At 50.3% G+C, this 18,207-nt stretch overlaps 1 protein-coding gene across 5 annotated transcripts in view; it reads right to left on the bottom strand.

Annotated features, from left to right (window-relative positions):
* Tom1l2 (target of myb1 like 2 membrane trafficking protein) overlaps positions 1–17,505 on the bottom strand; it is a gene marked incomplete at its 5' end in the record, with an annotated part of 59,505 nt that extends 42,000 nt beyond the window's left edge. For all 5 annotated transcript variants that reach the window (XR_001232462.1, XM_013509625.1, XM_013509627.1 and 2 more), the window contains 3 exon segments: positions 5,639–5,788; positions 9,739–9,817; positions 17,421–17,505. Coding sequence is in view for 4 of the 5 variants with exons in the window: in XM_013509625.1 (XP_013365079.1) it covers positions 5,639–5,788; positions 9,739–9,817; positions 17,421–17,505 (314 nt within the window).
* Between the last annotated feature and the right edge of the window lie 702 nt (positions 17,506–18,207).

The following is an 18,207-nucleotide window of genomic DNA, read 5'->3' as shown; positions in this document are numbered from 1 at the left end:
AGAATCTCCCATACAGAACAGCCAAAGGTATTCCAGCTCTACTCTTTCAGGCGACATCTCCGAACCTTTCCAAAACTTCCCACAAGCCATTTCCAAAGGCTCTTGAACCACATGGTCAGGTATAGTCACAGCAACAACCCCACTGCCCTCGTACCAGATTCAGTCTTGGTTACTTTTCTCTCGTTGCTGAGACAAAATACCTGACACCCAAAATTAAGGAAGGAAAGGTTTATTTAGCTCACAGTTTGTTTGTGGAGGTTTCGGTCCATACTCAGCTGGCTCCAAGGCAGAGTGCACATGGCAGAGGGCAACCATTCACGGCCACAGAAAACAGCAAAAGCAACAAGAGCAAAAGGGAGGATCGGTGGCAAGTAGCCTCTTTCCCTCCCTTACACTGTATGCAAACCACCCACCCCAGGGCGGGTATAGCTCTCACACCCATAATCCCAGCATTGGACTATGGATCAATCGTAAACTCTAGAAGCCCACCCCATAACTGCATGAGGCTTTGGGGGACATCCAACCATAACAGCAGGCTTCTTTATTGTTGGTGGAAGTGTAAACTGGTACAACTACTATGGAAATCTGTATGAAGAGTCCTCAAAAAAACTAAAGCTAGAAATTCCATTCTAGGTATCTTCCTGAAAGAGTTAAAGACATCATATTATAGTGATATATGCATACACCTATTTATAACAGCACAATTCATGGAGCACAATTCATAATAGCTAAATCTTGGAAGCAGTTTATATGTCCATCCACTTATAAATGGATAAAGAAAATGTGATATTTATATACAATGGGGTACTAGTCTGCCACTAAGGATAAGCGAGTCATTTGCAAGAAAATGGATGCACCTCAGGACCATAATATTACATGAAATAAACCAGACACACAGGCTTGAACAACGCATGGTTTCTTATACGGGAAGCCCAATATATAAGTGCAAAATAAAAGACACAATAGGGAAGAGACAGAGAGAGAAGAAATGCTATTGTAATCCAGCACAGACGAAAGGGTACCTTGATTTCGCATAATTGTTGGCCTGTTAGTCTGACTGTTCATCTGTATTTATGATAATTAACATGATAAGGACTTATAAAACAAAAAGCATCCGATACTAGCAAAAAAAATGTTAAAAGGGTGGAGGGGAAGGGGAAAAAGGAATTGAGATGTGTTATGTACACGTGTCACCAACTCCCCACACTGAATGTAGTCACTATGTACTGTAAACATAAAATCAAATAAAAATGTACTAATCAAATAAAAATGTTTTAAAAATCTGCTGGCTTCACAAGAACAGGGCCAAGACCTACCCCACCCCACTTCTGGGGCACCAAGAATTGCCCTGAAAACTGGATGGTGAGGAAGAATCCGTACTGCAGAGGCAGTGAGCGGAGCCTCTTTTCACTCAGCCAGACTTATACTACAGTCTGCTACCTACTCACAGCGAGGAGAGCCAGGGATCTGTCCCCCTCTGTCCCCACGCCAACCTTCTGCTGTTGCTGGAGTTACTGGGGATCAAATTCTGGGCCTTTGGTGTATCACACATGCACTCTACTGCCAAGCCCCGCCCCACCCCATCTCCCATTCTTCCTCCCTCCCTTCTTCCTTCTCTTTTTCCTCTTCCTCCTCCTCCTCTTTCAGTACTGGGGATTGGATCCAGCACCTTCACAATGAGCTACATCCTCAATTTTTTTTTTTTTTTAATTTTGAGATAGGGTCTTCCTCAGTTTCTAGTTTGCCCAAGCTGAGCTTGAATTTGTGATCCTCCTGCCTTAGTTTCTCAGCCTGCTTGGATTACAGGTGTGCACCATCACAGCGGCCTGCCATGTTTCTCTACCTTTAACTCAACAAGAGCAACACTTTCTCTTCAAGGGGGAATGACCAGACTCTAGAGAGCTTGTTCAGTTTTTAACAGGACAGTGGTCCCTCAGTCTCTTCAGGGATTAGTTCCAGGATACCCTTTGAATACCCAAATCCATGAATGCTCAAGTCCCTTATATAAACTGGTATAGTATTTTAACGTAACCTACATGTATCCTCTTGTATATATTAAGTCATTTCTAGACTTAAATAGTACTTCTCTGACTTAATACAATGTAAATGCTATAAGCAGTCCTTATGTCGTACTGTTTAGGGAATGCTGACAAGAACAAAGTCTATGCACATTCAGTAGTAAAGATGCAGGTTTTTTCTAAATATTTTCAGTCTGAGGTGGGTTGATCCCTGGACATGGGACCCTCGATTACAAAGGTCTTGACTGTATATTCAACGTGCAAATAACATCACCCTCAGAGGCGCTATGAAGAAGAAGCAGGTACGATGGCGATGGTGTGACGCAGCTAAAGCTCCTGCACGCTGGCGGGACAGAGTGTGCAGCAGCACGGAAGGGGCCTCTGCCGTCACCTGCACTTCTCCCTTCCACAGCCACATTTACCCACGTGCTAAAAAGATACTTACTGCATAGCAGAAGATGCCCCCCCAGCACACTTCAGTCTGTTAGCTGCCCAGGTAATAGTTCCGGTTCTACTTCCTGGCTCCTGTCACTCTTGTTTCTTAGAAACAACTGGTCACTGTGATGCACACTGTAAGAACCAATTCCCAATTGATGAGCCCTCTGCCTTGCACTTCCTGCTTGTTTACCCCACATACGGCCTGGACCACCAGGGACCAGGGCCTGATACTCTGGGAATCATCCTGATCAGTGCCCGTCGATGTAAATAAACCTGCCTCCAATTTCTGAGTGTCATTTCGGTGTTTCTGTTTGCTGTTGTGATTTTTTTTTTTTTTAAATTTTAAAGAGTAAGAGAAGGGTAACAATAATGGGGGGGGGTCACCAAATTACAGACAAAGTGGTAGGAAATTGTCAATGGTTATTGTTTTACATATTGTTATCTACAAGATAGTTTCTCAGGAAAACAAATAGACAAATAATAGTGAGTTACAGACAAAAGAGGTAGGAGATTATCAACAGTCATTGTACTCTACTTAGGTATCTTCAAAAGAAAATAAATAGAACTATACATGAGTGACCTATTGAATAATCATTAACTATTCTCAATGGTTGTTGTAGGAAACACATAATAATAAACATACATCCATTTATGAAATAGGATGGGAACAATACAAACATTACAGAGTTATGGATAGATTAGTAGGAAAATATCAATGACTGCTGTAATACATGTTGGTATCTTCGAAGTGGTTTCTCAGGAAGACAGAGATACGCAAGAAGGATCTAACAAGTAGTTACAGCCTAAGGGTTGTCAAAAATCAAGTGAGCCATCTGGGGGCCAAAGCCATTTTTTGTAGCATTATCTCTCCAGCCTCCCATCACATTGGGACCCCACAACCAGTTAGTGTCCTTTCCCCAACTGTCAGCACAGGCAGCAGGAATCCTGCTGCAGACTTCTCCGGGACTCTACTACAGCCTGTACTGTCAGGGGAAGAATGGCTTCCAGGGAGTCTCCGCAGGTATTGTGCAAGGTCCTCCTGGTTTACAGCTTCCAAGCGGCTCTCATGACCCCAGTCCACAGGACCTCTGATCCCTCGGGCTTAGTCTGCATTCTCATGTTCTCCAAGTCCTTGTTCAGCAGCTGCTCCTCTGCTGACTGTAGACCTTTCTGGTTCTCAATGCAGGAGCAAGAGTGGCCCGTTGTATGGCATGTATTCCCAGGGGTTTTTCCATGTTTGAATGATTCACACACGTCCTTAGGTGGACATCTGCAGCCAGTGCATGGGGGGCCAATTGTGTCATTGTTTCTCTGTGTCATGACAGTTCTCAATTGAGCAGCGGCGGCCGGCCTGAAGGCCGGCACGCCGCAGTGTTCTCAGCCACATGGCTCCCCGTGCGCTGGAGGCCCTCCCTCCCGGGGCCTACGAGGCAAGGAGCGAGCTGCCGGTCAGAACACCGGCACTCCCTGCCCGTGGCTCCCCGTGCGCTGGAGGCCCTTCCTCCGGGGGGCCTATGAGGCAGGAAGTGAGCCAGCCGGAAGACCGGTGCTCCCCCTGCTGTTGTGATTGCACACACATTGTCCACATCAACTGTTCTAGACCCTGGTGACACTGTTTCCCTGGGCTCTTAGGAACGAGAACGAGGTAGACAATAGAAAAGTTAGCAAAGCCATGCCTGAAGACCATAAAAGCAGGTGAAATTAGGGAGAGAACAAGAGCGAGAACGTATGCGCACGGTTTAAGTTGGGTGGCCTGGGACCTCTGAGGTGCACCCGAATCATGAAAAGGAACCAACAACTCAACAGCTGGCAAGGTCAGGTACAGGCAATTCCTTGGCTGGCACCTCTTGCCCCTCTCAAGGCTCATGCTCAATACCCTCGAGAGCCCTGTGCGCACTCTGTGATCACACTGCTTCCGTCTGCTTAGCCACCACTACCTGGCTACCTCTTCTGCTCTTGCTAGAGCCCCACTCCTACCCCGGGCTTGTTCTCCCATCTCCTCTTGGCTCCTGCAGGCTTTGTCTTACCTCTGCCATTATGGCTGACTAGCCCATGCTGGATATCCTTATAGACTGATGAGTCCTGTCACCAAGCGCTTTGTGTAAAGCCCAGCTCTGTGTACAGCCCAGCTCAGAAACCTTCAGTGGTTCCCCAGTGCCTACAGCACCAAGCCCAACCCCCTCAACACGCATGCTCACAGGCCTGCCCATTTCCTGGCCTCACCTCCTGGCCCCTCTATGCTTAGCCCTGGACTTTCTTCATGACACACTGCTCCCCATGGGGTGGTTTTTAAAACGTGTGCTAATTCTTTCACTCTCATCTCTTCAAGAGCTACAGTTTAATTTCCACTCTTGAGGCTGGACCTGTTGACTCCCTTCTAAATAGAATGTAACGAAAAGGACAGTGTGTGGCTTCTGAGACCTAGACCTGACATCCGCGTGGTCTCTTGCCAACAGTCAGCCAAGGCCCGAGGCTTCCCCCAACAGCCACGTGGGGTCTGATCTTGGAAGCCCCAGTCAAGCCTTCAGGTAACGCAGCCTTCCGAGAGACCGCAAGTCTAGACGGCCTACCTATGCTGCTCCTGAGTCCCGGCCCGCAGAAATGATGAGACAATAAACACCTGCTGTTTCAGGCTGCCAGGTTCACTGGTAATTTTTTACGGAGCCATTAATAATGAAGACAGCCCAAACATGTGAACCACTTCTCTGATGATTCTGGGCTTTGCACATGCTCTTCTTTATCTCCAATGCCTCTCATTTGCTGACCTTTCACCACGCACCTCTTCATTCTCTGGGGTCCGAGGGAAATATCACTTCCTCACTGAAACATGGCCTAACGCCATCCCCACCTCTCCACCCGCCCCAGAGTTGGTCCTTGCCCTGTGACTTCACCAACCCTGCACACTGCTCCCTTGCGGCCCTTCCTCCTCCACAATGCCTCAGAGGCCTTTGTGGGCAGCAGGCCAGGCACCCAGAAGGCTTCTTGAAGGTTCCGTCGACTGGCTGGAGAGCCACTGCATAGGGCTTCATTCCAGCGGGATGAGTATAATGAAAGTAAGTATTCTGCAACAAGTATTTAAACCCAGAAGCCTCCATATTTTCCCCCAAATGGCAGGAGAGCACCAGCAGTCATCAGAGGCCCCATCTTACTCTGCTCCAACCAGCTGGGTACAAGAAGCCTACCTGGATCAGAGCAAGTACTTTGTCCTGCACAATGGTGGGAGGGCTGTTCTTGGGAGAGATGATTTTGACCAGGACGCTGTCAATGAAGTCTCGGTTGGCCACCAGGATGTGGAAGCGGTGGCCACAGTTCTTCACACACGTTTCCAGCACCTGGTGGGGAGAGAGGGCGGGAAGTCACCACCGTGGGAGGTGCAGGGGACGCAGGCCCTGCGCAGGCTGAGTCCCCCTCACCGCACCCCGCTCATGCTCCTAGATCACAGAACCAAACCTCCTCAGCACACACATTCCCATGCTCTTAATTCAGCCTTTCCTCCGGGAGGACAGCAGCCGTGCTGACGGAAGGCGCCTGTCCCTGCACAATAATCAGGCAATTAGTTGGTAATTGAGGCACCGGTTTTGCATGAGAAGGATGCTGGTGTTTTAATGGGATCAAAATGACTGAGCAGTCCCTGAAAATTAGCATTTTAACTCCTCTCTCTGGGCCTCTGGGTATGAGGCATTAGCCAATGGGACACAGGCTCTGTCACAGGAGGAGACTGCTGTGACAGCCTGAATTGCCTAGTGAGTTACTGGCCCTTGTGCATGAGGAAGCAAACACACACACACACACACACACACACACACACACACACACCCTTGCTTCTGCAAATAAAACTGGCAGTGACAATGGATCTTCCACCCTTGACAAATGGTTTGTGGGCCTCAGCTGCTACTTGGCTCTAAGGTTCATGTTTGGATCAGGCCCTCCCTCTCCTCCCTTGTCAGGGAGGTACTCAGGCCTCAGCTGCTCAGGAAAGCTGACATATGGGTTCTGATCAAATAGGGCTTGAATTTCCTCCCTGAATAGACCGGTGCAAGTCCCTCTGGGTCTCCATTTCCTCCTCTGGAAGATAGGGATGAGTCTTCCCTTACTGGACTGTTGGGAAGATTAGAGTGAATCTATATAAAGACACTGGCAGTGCCACACGCAACAGGGGTCCAATAGATGACAAGTATGATTATAATATTATAATTCAGAAGTCTGCTGTATGAATTTGAGTACAGGAAGAGCTTCTTCTCCCACAGGAGAGGTGAGAGGCCCCACGGAATTCAGGGGTCCAAGTAGAGCGTATATCCAGTCTTGAATGGAATTCTGTGACCCTCTTAGCTCTCTGGAACCAACCTGATCTGGCCCTTTCCAAAAACCTCTCCCCACCACTGCCACAGTTGGTTAGCTGAGGAATGTCTCCTTGGAGGACCTCCCCAGCAACAGAGGACAGTTCTGACTGCCTTGGTTACTCTCATTTGCCCAAACTCATCTAGCACAGGTCAGCGTATACAGGTACTCCTCAGGGCTGGCTCAGACCATGGGGCTTTACCTTGACAAAGCACGGCCATAAAGTAAGGTCCAGAACTGTGACACTGGCTCAATGCCAGGTACTGCGAGAGCTCCCGCCACATCACATATAATTTCATTTCATTCCCAGAACTGATTAAGTAGATCTTATTACCCACTTTTTAAAGTTAAGAGGTTTAGAAAGGGAAAGAGACTGGCCTAGTAGCAACTGCAGGACAATGGCAGAGGCAGGACTGAAACTCTCATCGGCCTTCTCAGGAGGCCGGGTCCTCCCACCCATCTGAGGGCGCTGGGCTGCTTCTCCCTTACCGTGTTTCTCTACGAGCCACCTCAGTGGAGAGCCCCATAGACAGCAGGCATCATGTACTAGATTCTTTTGCCCCTTGTATGTTCCTTGAAAGAATCCTGTAAAGTATGACCGCTTTGGGGGGATGAGGAAGCTGAGGCTCAAAGGTGCCACGTAACTTAAGCTAGGATGCCAGGGTCAGGGTGTCCCACACCTGGCAGCTCAGCGTCAGTCAGAAGCACTCTCTTCCCCACTGCTGCCTGCGCCTCCGGAGATGCCACACTCCACTCAGCTTGCCCAGGACTCCAAGCTGACCATCCTCAGGGCCTCTGAGTCACTACAGGCTTAACTCAGCCAAGGAGGCTTTTCCATTTCTTAGTCTCTGCTTGTGCCTGATTCTGGATAACCAGGAGATGACAAGCATTCGTATTCTCTTAGTGACCTATAGGGGTTATTGAGAGGAAGCAGAGAGGTTTTTCCTGCCTTCAAGTAGCTTATAGGGCCCCCTTTCTCTAGGATTCTCTAAATCTGCCTCCTGACTGACGCAGTGATTGCTGGCCAAGGCCAGTGGCAGGAAGGACACTTATTTCATGAGGGGTAGAAAGGACGGGTAGGGCAGAAGGCCAGGGGAGCAGGCTTGAGTGGGAAAACTGAAAGCAGAGGGGTGGGGTACGGGCAGGTGGCAGGGCAGCTGGAGCCCCAATTCCACTACCAGGCCGCCTTTCTAGCCTTTAGGGAGCAAGTCCTTCAGCCCCAGACAGCGGATGCCAGGTCAGTGTGCCCCAGCCTGGCCTTGGAAATGACCTGGGCAGAGTTGCATGTCCTACAGAGCAGGCCAATACCCATCCAAGCAGGAGATGCAGGAGGCCTTCCTTGGGTTGGCAAGGGCCGCTTTAAGCCACTCTGCCTTTTAGAAAAGGTTCCTGGCAAATCCGTCCCTGTGGGTTTTAGGGCATGAAACACACAGTGGTAATTTTCTGAGATGTAGTCAAAGCCCAGGGAGTAAGTGGGGCCTCTAAGCAATCAGAAGCAGATGTTTCAACCACAGACATGAAAGTTCAAGTAGACAAGACTTTCAGGGTTTCTAACTCCTGCTTTGGATAAATATTAGCAATCTTTGTGGGGAAACACGAAACTAGGGAAGGGCCACAAGAAGCAAGAGGACTGAGAGCAACCGACAGGGTACGGGAACCATCGAAGAGCAGACACAAGGCCATGCACAGCGTGCCTGGCAGGGCCTGGGGTACGGGGACAACGGCTGTGTCCCAAAGGCATCACTGGACCTGGGACGGGAATCAGGAAGAGCAGATGATGCGCACCGTCCCTGCCGCAGTAAGGCAGATGCTCATTCGAGACAGTTAGCGCGAAGCCAGGCGCACACAGGGAGAAGCGTCAGACACCGGGGAAACGCCCTGACACGTCACAGCTCATTTCCCAGGGATTCGAGTCATTCAGAACCACATACTTTGGGCATTACTCCGGGTTTAGTGAACACTGTGGCTCAAATTCTGGGAAAAAGATAAAAGCTTTCAACTCTTTATTTTTCAACTTGCCTTTTCTCCTTTAATATTCAAATCCCAATTCCCCGGCAGACAGAACTCTCCTAATAAGTTCTGAGTTTTTACTTGGGTAAAAAAATCCAGTTTCTCTGCTTTAAAGGGAAGCATGTTATGACTGTTTTGGATAAATAACCCACTATTTGAAACCCACAGAGAAGTGGCCACGCTGACCTGTTACAGTTTCTATTATAAGCACTCACTGTGGCCCAGATTTCGCCACATCTGAACATCTGCTCGCTTTCAAGACAGAAATAGCACCTGTGTCTCTCTTTTAATTTTCTGACATCTTAAGAAGGGCAAAATCTGGTCTGTTTGTCCTGAGTCACTCGGCTAACTTTTTCAAGAGCCTCTGCAGCTATTTTCAGCTTCTACCCAAACAAAAGATCACTTTATGATGGCAACCCACGGCGCGGCACCTTACTAGCTCTGACGACTGTTCCACCTCTCCACCTCTCCATCTCCGTGAGCCTGTCTCTTTATCCGCATGAGGGGGGTAATGAAACCCATTTTGGAAAGTGGTTATACACATCAACATCTGAAAAGCTTACCACAGTCTGGGGCAAGAACTAGGTAGGAGGGAGTGAACATTTTCATAGAGAAGGAACTGACACCAAGAGTCTCAGAGCAGGCTGGCTGGCAGCAAGGGCCACCCCGCCTCTGGCTCCTCCCCTCTGGGATTCTCCACGGGGCCGTGCCACCCAGCGTGACTACGCATACATTTACCGAACAGGAGTTTGCCCCTGCTTCAGAGGACAGCAGGGAAACCCGGGGCTGCGTGACCAGAAGGTCACGCGCAACTCCAGCGGCACTGGCCCACAGCCCTCTGCAGGCTGAGCCACGTGGGCAGAGGGAAGGCCTGAGAGTGGGGCGAGGCCACAGCACGAGGCTCCGTCTCCCCGCCAGGCAGAGCAGCACTTACCGTCAGGGCCAGCATCACTTCCCTGTAGTTCCGGTTTCCACTGAGCCGCTTTTTCAGGGCGCGAATGGCATCCTTTGGCCTGGAGAAAGAGACAGACATATTACAGTCCTCACAAGTCCACTTTGGGGCCCCAGTCCGTTCCCACTGTATCAGCTAGCACACATACAAGGTTATTCACTGCAGCATGTTGATAAATGTAAAGACAGGAAAACAAACAGAGTGGTCACCAAAAGGGAACAGGTTCGATTGCATCACGGCTCATCCGCCTGAAGGAATAGTATGCAGCTGCAGAAAAGGATTATGCATTGTTATGGTCCCAGATTTAAAGATGCGTGCATAAAATCACTGTAGAAGAGCGCATAAGAGATGTTACTATTTGCGTGCCAAAAGGACAGTAAACACTTTACACATCACGTGCCTGTGGCAGTGAGACAGTCTCTAGAGGGAGCCATAAGAACCTGGTAACAAAGCGGCCCCTCAGCAAGGAAACCAGATGGCAGAGGGGGAGGGAGGTTTTTCACTGCACTGCCTCTTTGCGGACCTTTTGGATTTTGTATCCTACGCCAGTGTTATCTGCTCAAAACAGAAACTACATCACGAGTGCGGCGCTGGCAAACCTGTGGCACGTGGGTTTTTTTTTAAGATAAAAAGATGTTCTTCCAGAGAAACCACAGCAGAGATGTGGACGACAGAATGGCCAGGAACACGCTGAGGCCTGGGTGTTCCACTCTTGCTGGGCTCCATGGAATTCCAGAGAAATCTTTAGTGCGTCTCCTCGAAACCATTAGGTAACACTGTATATCTGATGCGGATTCCCATGGGAAACCTTGCAGCATTACAGCAGCCCTCCATTTATAAACAGGCCCTGTTCAAGAACTTGTTCCTAAGCTGAAGGTCTGGACTTGCAGTGAGTTCTTCCTAAAATTCCTGTTATACCTAAAACTTAGGATTCTGAGCCAACCCTCCAATCACACCTATTACGTGGACCTTTAACAGGTTTTAAAATTTATTCTACTAAGGATTCAATAAAGTTGTGGACTCAGAGCTGCCTTGGCCTGATGCCCTGTCCCTTCCGCCCCCTCTCACTGTGTCCCAGCAGAACTCCTACCTGGCCACAGGCCTCTCCTTTGCTGTCACAAGTGGGCTCTAGCTTTCCACTAAGGATGTGACGCTGTATCTCAGTCTTTCCTAGGCTGAATGACATCTGGGACTTCCTATTCCTGAAATTCTAAATGTTTTTACTCTATTTATCAAATGAAAACATCCTTTCAGATGTGTGTGAGGACGCAGGGGGAGGGAAAGATGGAAGCTCTGCTAATCAGTCTAATTCAGAGAGAAAGACACAGTAAGTTGGAAGGCAAGCAAAGCTTCTGGAAGAAATTTTTAAAACCCCAAACCCCCTATTTACCATTCCCGACTTGAAACATAACCACCCCGCGGGAATTCTTGGCTCCTCCGTCAAAGGACTGACGAACAGGGATGTGCCTTGGCTAAGCTGTTTGCAGAATGGCTGCAGCTTCCAAACAGGGATGCTGATTCCTGCAAATCTGGGACCCGGGTGGCACTCTGCTCTGATGGGCTGGGCTGGTGAAAGTCAGCAGTTACCTGCCAAGAACATGAACTGATTTCCTCTCTCAAGGGATCTGCCAGCACGCAGTCATCCCAGACCCGCAGCGGCCGGCCTCTCGGCCCAGCCTCTTCCCTCCCCTCCTGGAAAGGAGGAAGAAGAACATGGCCACAGCCTCAGAGGCCAGGGGCACTGGTACTAGCAGGCCCGGTGTGCCCAGTCCTTTGGGGTGTGGGGCAAGCAGGCAGACCACAGGCTCTTAGTTACATTTAAACTGAAAACTCATCCCCACGCTGCAGGAGCACAATAGCATATATTTATGTCTGTCCTCAGGGGAGAAGACTCAGAGAGGGGCACAGGGTGAAGTCAGAGGAACTGCAAAATTTCAAGGAGCTGCCACAGATTAGGCAGCTGGAGCCGGAACCCGGACAGGGCAGAGGTATCGAGTGAGGCCCAAGATGGAGAAGGCAAGAAGGATTAGAAGGATACGGCATGTGTGAGGCACCACACTCTGGCAGCTCTCAGTGCAAAGGCCAGGCCCCAAGGGACCGTCCGCAGGCTTCAAGCTCTTGCGTCTACAGCCTCTTCTGACTCCCTCCGGACTCACACTCCAGACAGCCCCCTCTTTCCAGTCACAGCAAGTTCTCCACTGGGCCCTGTAGCCTTGAAACTTCTTTGTTCTTCGCTGCTTTTCTGAGCAGCTTTTCCACCCTTACCCGCTCCTACAGACACAGCTGCCCCTCCTCCACAGACCTCACTGCCTCAGCAATGATCCTGCTCTACTGTGTTTACCAGTTCGCCCTCCAGCTCAGAGGCTGCAGCACACACAAAGATTCATCGAGCGGGGGAACAGCAGAGATGGTCATGAAAACGGTCCGGGTCAGCGGATCCTCATCGGAGATGCAGACCAGAATCACCTGGGGAACAATTCTCAAATCCACATGTGTGCGCCCTAATTAGGTGGGTCTGGGTGAACCCTGGTAAACGGGGTCTCAAACACTCCCGGGTGGGTTATTCAGCCAGACAACTCACAGCTGCTGAGCGTGGAACTATCACACAAGGCCGTGGTGTCAGCAGTCCTCATGCAGGAAGTGACTCCAGGCCTGGACACTGGGGAAAGCCCCGGAGAGGGCTGTGAGGGGCACACCAATCTGTGCCCACAGCCTCCCACAGAAAAAACTGCATACACAGGAAGGGCAGGCAGAGCTTCGGTGGCTGGGGCCAGGTGAGCCTGGACTTGAACCCTGCATGTTCTCCTCTGACTGTGCTGTGAAGTCTTCGGCAAATGACTAAGTCACTTTGGGCCCCAGTTTCTTTACTACTAAACAGGCTGTCCTTACCTTACACGCTTGTTGGTGTGTGTGTGTGTGTGTGTGTGTATGAGACGCTATCCAGGGCTGGGCACACTGCAAGTGCTCAGAGAATGGCAGACAGGGCCAGGACAGTGAAGCCACAGAGGTCACTCCCTAGGACTGGCCGGGTAACTGGCAGCATAGATGAAAGTGATGGTGATAGCTATGGGCAATGGACATCATGAACACGTTCCTGCTGGCTTGAACCACGGATGGTACACAATGGCTGTCCATCGTGGGGTGGCTCGTACCAGCGGCAGCTCAGGGCTGTCTGCTGTGAGACATACACATTACGATCCCGAAGTGAACATGTTAAAGGGTAGACAGCAAATCCACGTACGTAGCACAGCCTGGGTGATGAACGCTTCCCAAAGGCCCGTGTATTGAAGGCTTAGTGCCCAGCCTGTGGCAACGCTAGGAGGTAGAAAGGCTTTAGGAGGTGGGGCCTAGAGAAAGGAAGCGAGGTATGGAGGTGCTCTTGAAGGAGATACAGGGGCCCCAGCCCCTTCTTGTCGTTTTCTGCTGCCCAGCCTCCATGAGCTGAACAGCTTCCTCTGCGGTGATGTGCTGCCCCACGACCGGTCAATGGACCACACACCACATCCTCCACAACTGTTCGTCAAAATAAGCCTTTCCTCTTCTTAAACCGATTGTCTCAGGTGTTTGCATAGCAATGGAAACGTAACACACACAGATGTGTAACCTATTTATGTATCACTTTACAATGTATTTGCTCTTTTAACCTTACAACAACCCTATGAGAGAGCTACTATTGGTAGCTCCATTTTCTAAAGGAGGAAAGTAGCCAGGCATGGTGGCACATGCCTGTAATCAGAGGATTACCACAAGTTGGAGGCCAACCTGGGCTATACAGTGAGAACCTGTCTTTTTGTTTGTTTGACTGTTTTTCCAGTACCGGGAATTGAACTCACGACCTTGCGCTTGCCAGGCAGGCGCAGTGCCACTGAGCTAAATCCCCAGTCCAAGACCCTGTCTTGAAAAGAAAGAAGGAAGCTGGGTGTGATGGTACACATCTGTAATCCCAGCACTCAAGAGGCTGAGGCAGGAGGATCGTCACAAGTTCAAGCCAGCCCCCGGGCTACACAGTGAGTTCAAGGACAGCCTGAACTACATAGCAAGACCCTGTCTCAAAACAAAATAAAAATAAAAAAAAGAAAGAGAGAAAGAAACCTGTATGTATAACATATGTAACATAACCTGTATGTATGTATAACGTATGTAACATAACCTGTATGTATGTAAACCTGTCTGTATAACACACAGCCATAGGACAGTGAGCAGCGATCTAGGCTTCCAACATGGGCAGATGGCTCGGGCTCTGAACACTAATTATGCTGACTTCCCAGCTCCAGGTTCTACCCTCCCCCATCATTCATCTCCTTCCCTGACTGATGCACTGGGGTCCTAGGTCTTGGAAGACTCCACTGAGTGTCACCTCCTCCAAGAAGGCTTTGCTGCTGGCAGCCCCAGGGCTGGCTGCTGACCACTGGACACTGGGTTAGCCCGTCTCTGTAGCTATATAGCGCCCTTCTCTCTCCCTCCCTTCCCCCGTGTCTCACCCTCACTCTCCGTTTCAGCCCCGTTATGATCATGTTTACATGCCTGCATTCCTCATCAGACCGTGAGGGCCTCTGGGACTTCATTTGTTCACTTAACAAATACTTATCAAGAACCAATTATGTGCACTCTGTGCTCGGTGCTGGGGATAAAATGGTGAGCAAAACAGATGGAACCCACAGACTGGAGTTTCAGGGTAACACAGACCCTAACAGACATCACACAGACGAGCCTCAGCGTGATACTGGGTATTGTGAAATCACACAGAGGACCTATGCAAACTGGTAGGGAAGAGGTCAGGAAAATGAGATCTAAATCAAGATCTACTGAATGATGGGGCCCACTTGGAGAAAGAGATGGGCCAGAATCCCCCCAGCAAGGGCTGAGAAGGACTGGACGGGGCACCCTGCCAGGAGCCCAACTTGTGGGCTTTTCCTCCCATCTGGGAAGGAAGTTAGACACTTACCTCACAGAAGAAACACACACATAAATTCCTCAAGAATCACAGTGCTATGAATATCCGGGGAAGGTGTGACTAGGTCTTCCTCGAGGTGCTGACTGAGAAAGCAGCTCACCAGCCCTGGCGGACTCTGGACGGGGTAAGGTCCCAGGGTTTCTGGACCTCCTGCCCTGAGTCACAATGGTATTAGAGCAATTCCCTGTGTGTCCACCCATTTAGGTCTTTGTCATGCCACCCCGAGGCCCACTTCTCCTCCTGCCAGCCTCAGCGCCCCTGCCTGAGGCCAGCCCCTCCAGGAAGCAGCTGCACCTGCCTTGCCCTCTGCACCCACAGCGCTGAGTACAGGCCTCGGCGACAGGCCCAGCCAGTGTTCCCAGGTCAGCCTCCAGGAGAGACCGGCACACCGACCTTGGGATCCTGAGAGGCTCCCCCACCCCTATAGAGGCCAAAGGCCACTGGATATCTGAACAAACAAGCAAATGATGGCATCTGAGAGGGACGCAAGGAAGAAAGGAACCCAGGAAGGTGTGACGGGAGATGGGCTGAGCCCAGCGTTTACAGTACAGACATGGGTTGCGAAGGCCACCCCCACTCTGGAACCACCTGTACTGCCATCGGGGAGTTCGGATCTGGTCCTGGTCTCCGCCCTCAGTCTGCTCTACCTCAGGAGGCAGCAGCTCCATCCATGGCTCTGCAGGCTCCGAACCTTGCCGTTATCCTGACTCTGCCTTTACCCCGCATCAGCACATTCCATGGTTTGCACCTTCACCCGGCCAGTCTGCATTGACTTCTCTCTCCCGCCCTCCCCCACCACTGCCTTGGGTAAGCCCACCGTCATCTCACACCAGGAGAGCCAACGTGATAACCCACTGGTCTGGCTGCTCTTTGGCCAGACATCAGCCAGGCCATTCCGATCACAGTGGACAGTGACTGTTTAATGTCAGAGCACGGCTCTTTCTTGCTCTAGTCTCTGCGCCTTCTCCTCTCACCTGAAGCTGAAGCTACAGTGACCTCGGTGCCTACGCAGCTGTTATGCTTTGTGTCTACATGTCCCCTCAACACCTCATGCGGTCATACCATTTTTTCAGAGATGGCTGAACCTGGAGTGTGTGACTGATTCGCAGTGTAGTGTTGGCATTAAGGGTGCTGGGACGAAGGGTGGGTGACTGCTGGATCAGCCCTTGATTGGACTGGAACCACCCTCATCCCGGTAGACTGGATACAATATAAGGGACAGAAGGAGACTTCTCTCGCTCTCTCACTGTTTTTGCTGTTTTCTGCCGCCACAAACTGTTGCCCTCTGCCATGGGCCAACCTGCCTTGGAGCCAGCTGATTATGGACTGAAACCTCCACAAACTGTGAGCTAAATGAACCTTTCCCCCTTCAGCTCTGGGTGTCAGGTATTTTGTCTCAGCAACAAGAAAAGTAACCGAGGGGCCGGGGATTTAGCTGAGCGGCAAAAGCGCTTGCCTGGCAAGCGCAAGGTCGTGAGTTCGGTTCCCGGTAACGGAGAAAAAACAAAAAAAAAAAAAGAAAAGTAACCGAGACAGTGACCTCATCTCCAGGTACCCTCTTCCCCGGTCACTCCACTTTGGGCCCACTGGCACCAAACATACCAATACCCTCTGTCCCAGGACTTCCCAGCTTGCTGTTTCTTCTACCTGGACGGTTCTTCTTTTGAATAATCCTCACTTCACTTCTTCTCCTTAAAATCTCTGTACAATGTCATCTTCTCCAGGAGACTTTCCTTTCCTACTCTGTTTAAAATTTCTAATTCCCAACCTCTGTCTTGCCACTCCCACCATAGTCTGTCCCTATCTGACCAGCTTTTTTTTTTTTTTTTTGTACCGGGAATCAAACTCACGACCTCACATTTGCCAGGCAGGCACCGTGCCGCTGAGCTACCTCCCCGGCCTTCAGCTTACGTGTTTCAATTATCTAGTTCACAGCCTGCCTCCCCACTCTGGTCTGGCATCTCTCAGAAGGAAGGGCCTCTGCCTTGCTCCGTACACACAACAGGGCCTGCACCAAGGCAGTCCCTTCAGATGAGCAAGGCCAGTGAGTGACAGTATCCGGGCCTCAGCTGCTTTCTTCACTGCTCGGGCTGCAGAGGGCACGATGACGGTAAACAGTGTTTAGGGGGTGAACAGAGTGCTACATACAGACCAGCTTGGGAGAAGATGAATACAGTAACGCTACACTGTAGAGAAGGACACAGTAAGTGCCGACCATCGCAACAAAGCAGTGGGGCAGACTGCCAGGCGCCATAAGCTAAGAAAACCAGCGAACAAACCAACCCAGCTGCTCTGGGCTATGGTCCCTTTCTCACTCCCTAAGCCGTGTGACCTGGCCCTCCTTCCACACGCACGGTAGTGCCTGCTCCTGGGGCTCCTGTCCAGCAAGCCAGGTGAATGTCTGTTAAGGGGAGGCAGCGTCCAGGCAGCAGAGGTGACAGTTTGGCTGCAGAAATGAATGGCCTCTGGGAGCCAGGTAACCAAAAAGCCTCCACCTGTGAGTCAAGGCAGGCGGTCAGAAGAGGCTGTCACTGCTTCAACTCAAGACCACGATGGGGGAGAGATGGACAGGAAGAGGACAAACCATTCAGAGTGCCAGTTTATTAAATATCAGGTGAATAAACTAAGAAGAAAACAAAGTCAAACATGCCACCCTTGAGTCCCGCCAAGCTTTGAGCGGACCCCCGGAGCAGGATGGTGGGGAACGTACCCTTCCTCCGTCTCATTGATGATGTCGCAGATCTCCATGTTCAACGTCCAGTCTTCACTCTGCAAGGAGCCATCTGTTGCCTTTTCTGTGAAATCAGAGAGAAAAACCGGTTTGCATGTCTCTGGGAGCAATGGGCCCTGCAAGAAATGAGAAGTGACCAAAACCTCTACATGCTCTGCCCGAACAGACGGGCTGAGCCCGGAGGGCTGATCTGGGGACGCTGTTTCCCAAGGAAGAACCGTGTGCTGACATCACGTGATGGGCTGCCCCTCTCCAACGCCAGACTGAAAAGCTTGCCATGGGCCTGAGCCATCACAGTCACCTAACAGGCGAGAAGGCTAAGTTTATGAGCCCACAGGCTGTGGACCAAACCACCTAGGTTTTTGTTGTTGTTATTTTTCAGTTTTTTGTTTTTTTGGTCTTTTTGAGACAGGGTCTCGCTGTGCAGTTTAGGCTGGTCTTAAACTCACTTTGTAGCCCAGGCTGGCCTCGAACTCACAACCATCTTCCTGCCTCAGCCTCCCGAGTGCTGGGATTACAGGTGTGCACCACCACGCCCAGCTAAACCACCTAGGTTTGAATCAGGCTCAACCACTTACTAGTTGTGTGGCCTTAGGCATATTACTTAACCTTTAGGTACCAAATTGAGTGAAAACTACAGTAACTACCCCATAGTACTGTAAGGAACATTAAATGGATTAATATATAAAACATTCAGAACACAGCCTAGCATTCAGATAGTCCTCTGAAGGTATTTGCTGCCATAACTATTAAAAATCAACTTTAG

Source organism: Chinchilla lanigera, unplaced genomic scaffold, assembly GCF_000276665.1.
Source record: "Chinchilla lanigera isolate Chin_1 unplaced genomic scaffold, ChiLan1.0 scaffold00176, whole genome shotgun sequence".
NCBI lineage: Eukaryota > Metazoa > Chordata > Mammalia > Rodentia > Chinchillidae > Chinchilla > Chinchilla lanigera.
This window is presented reverse-complemented; position numbering and strand designations above follow the sequence as displayed.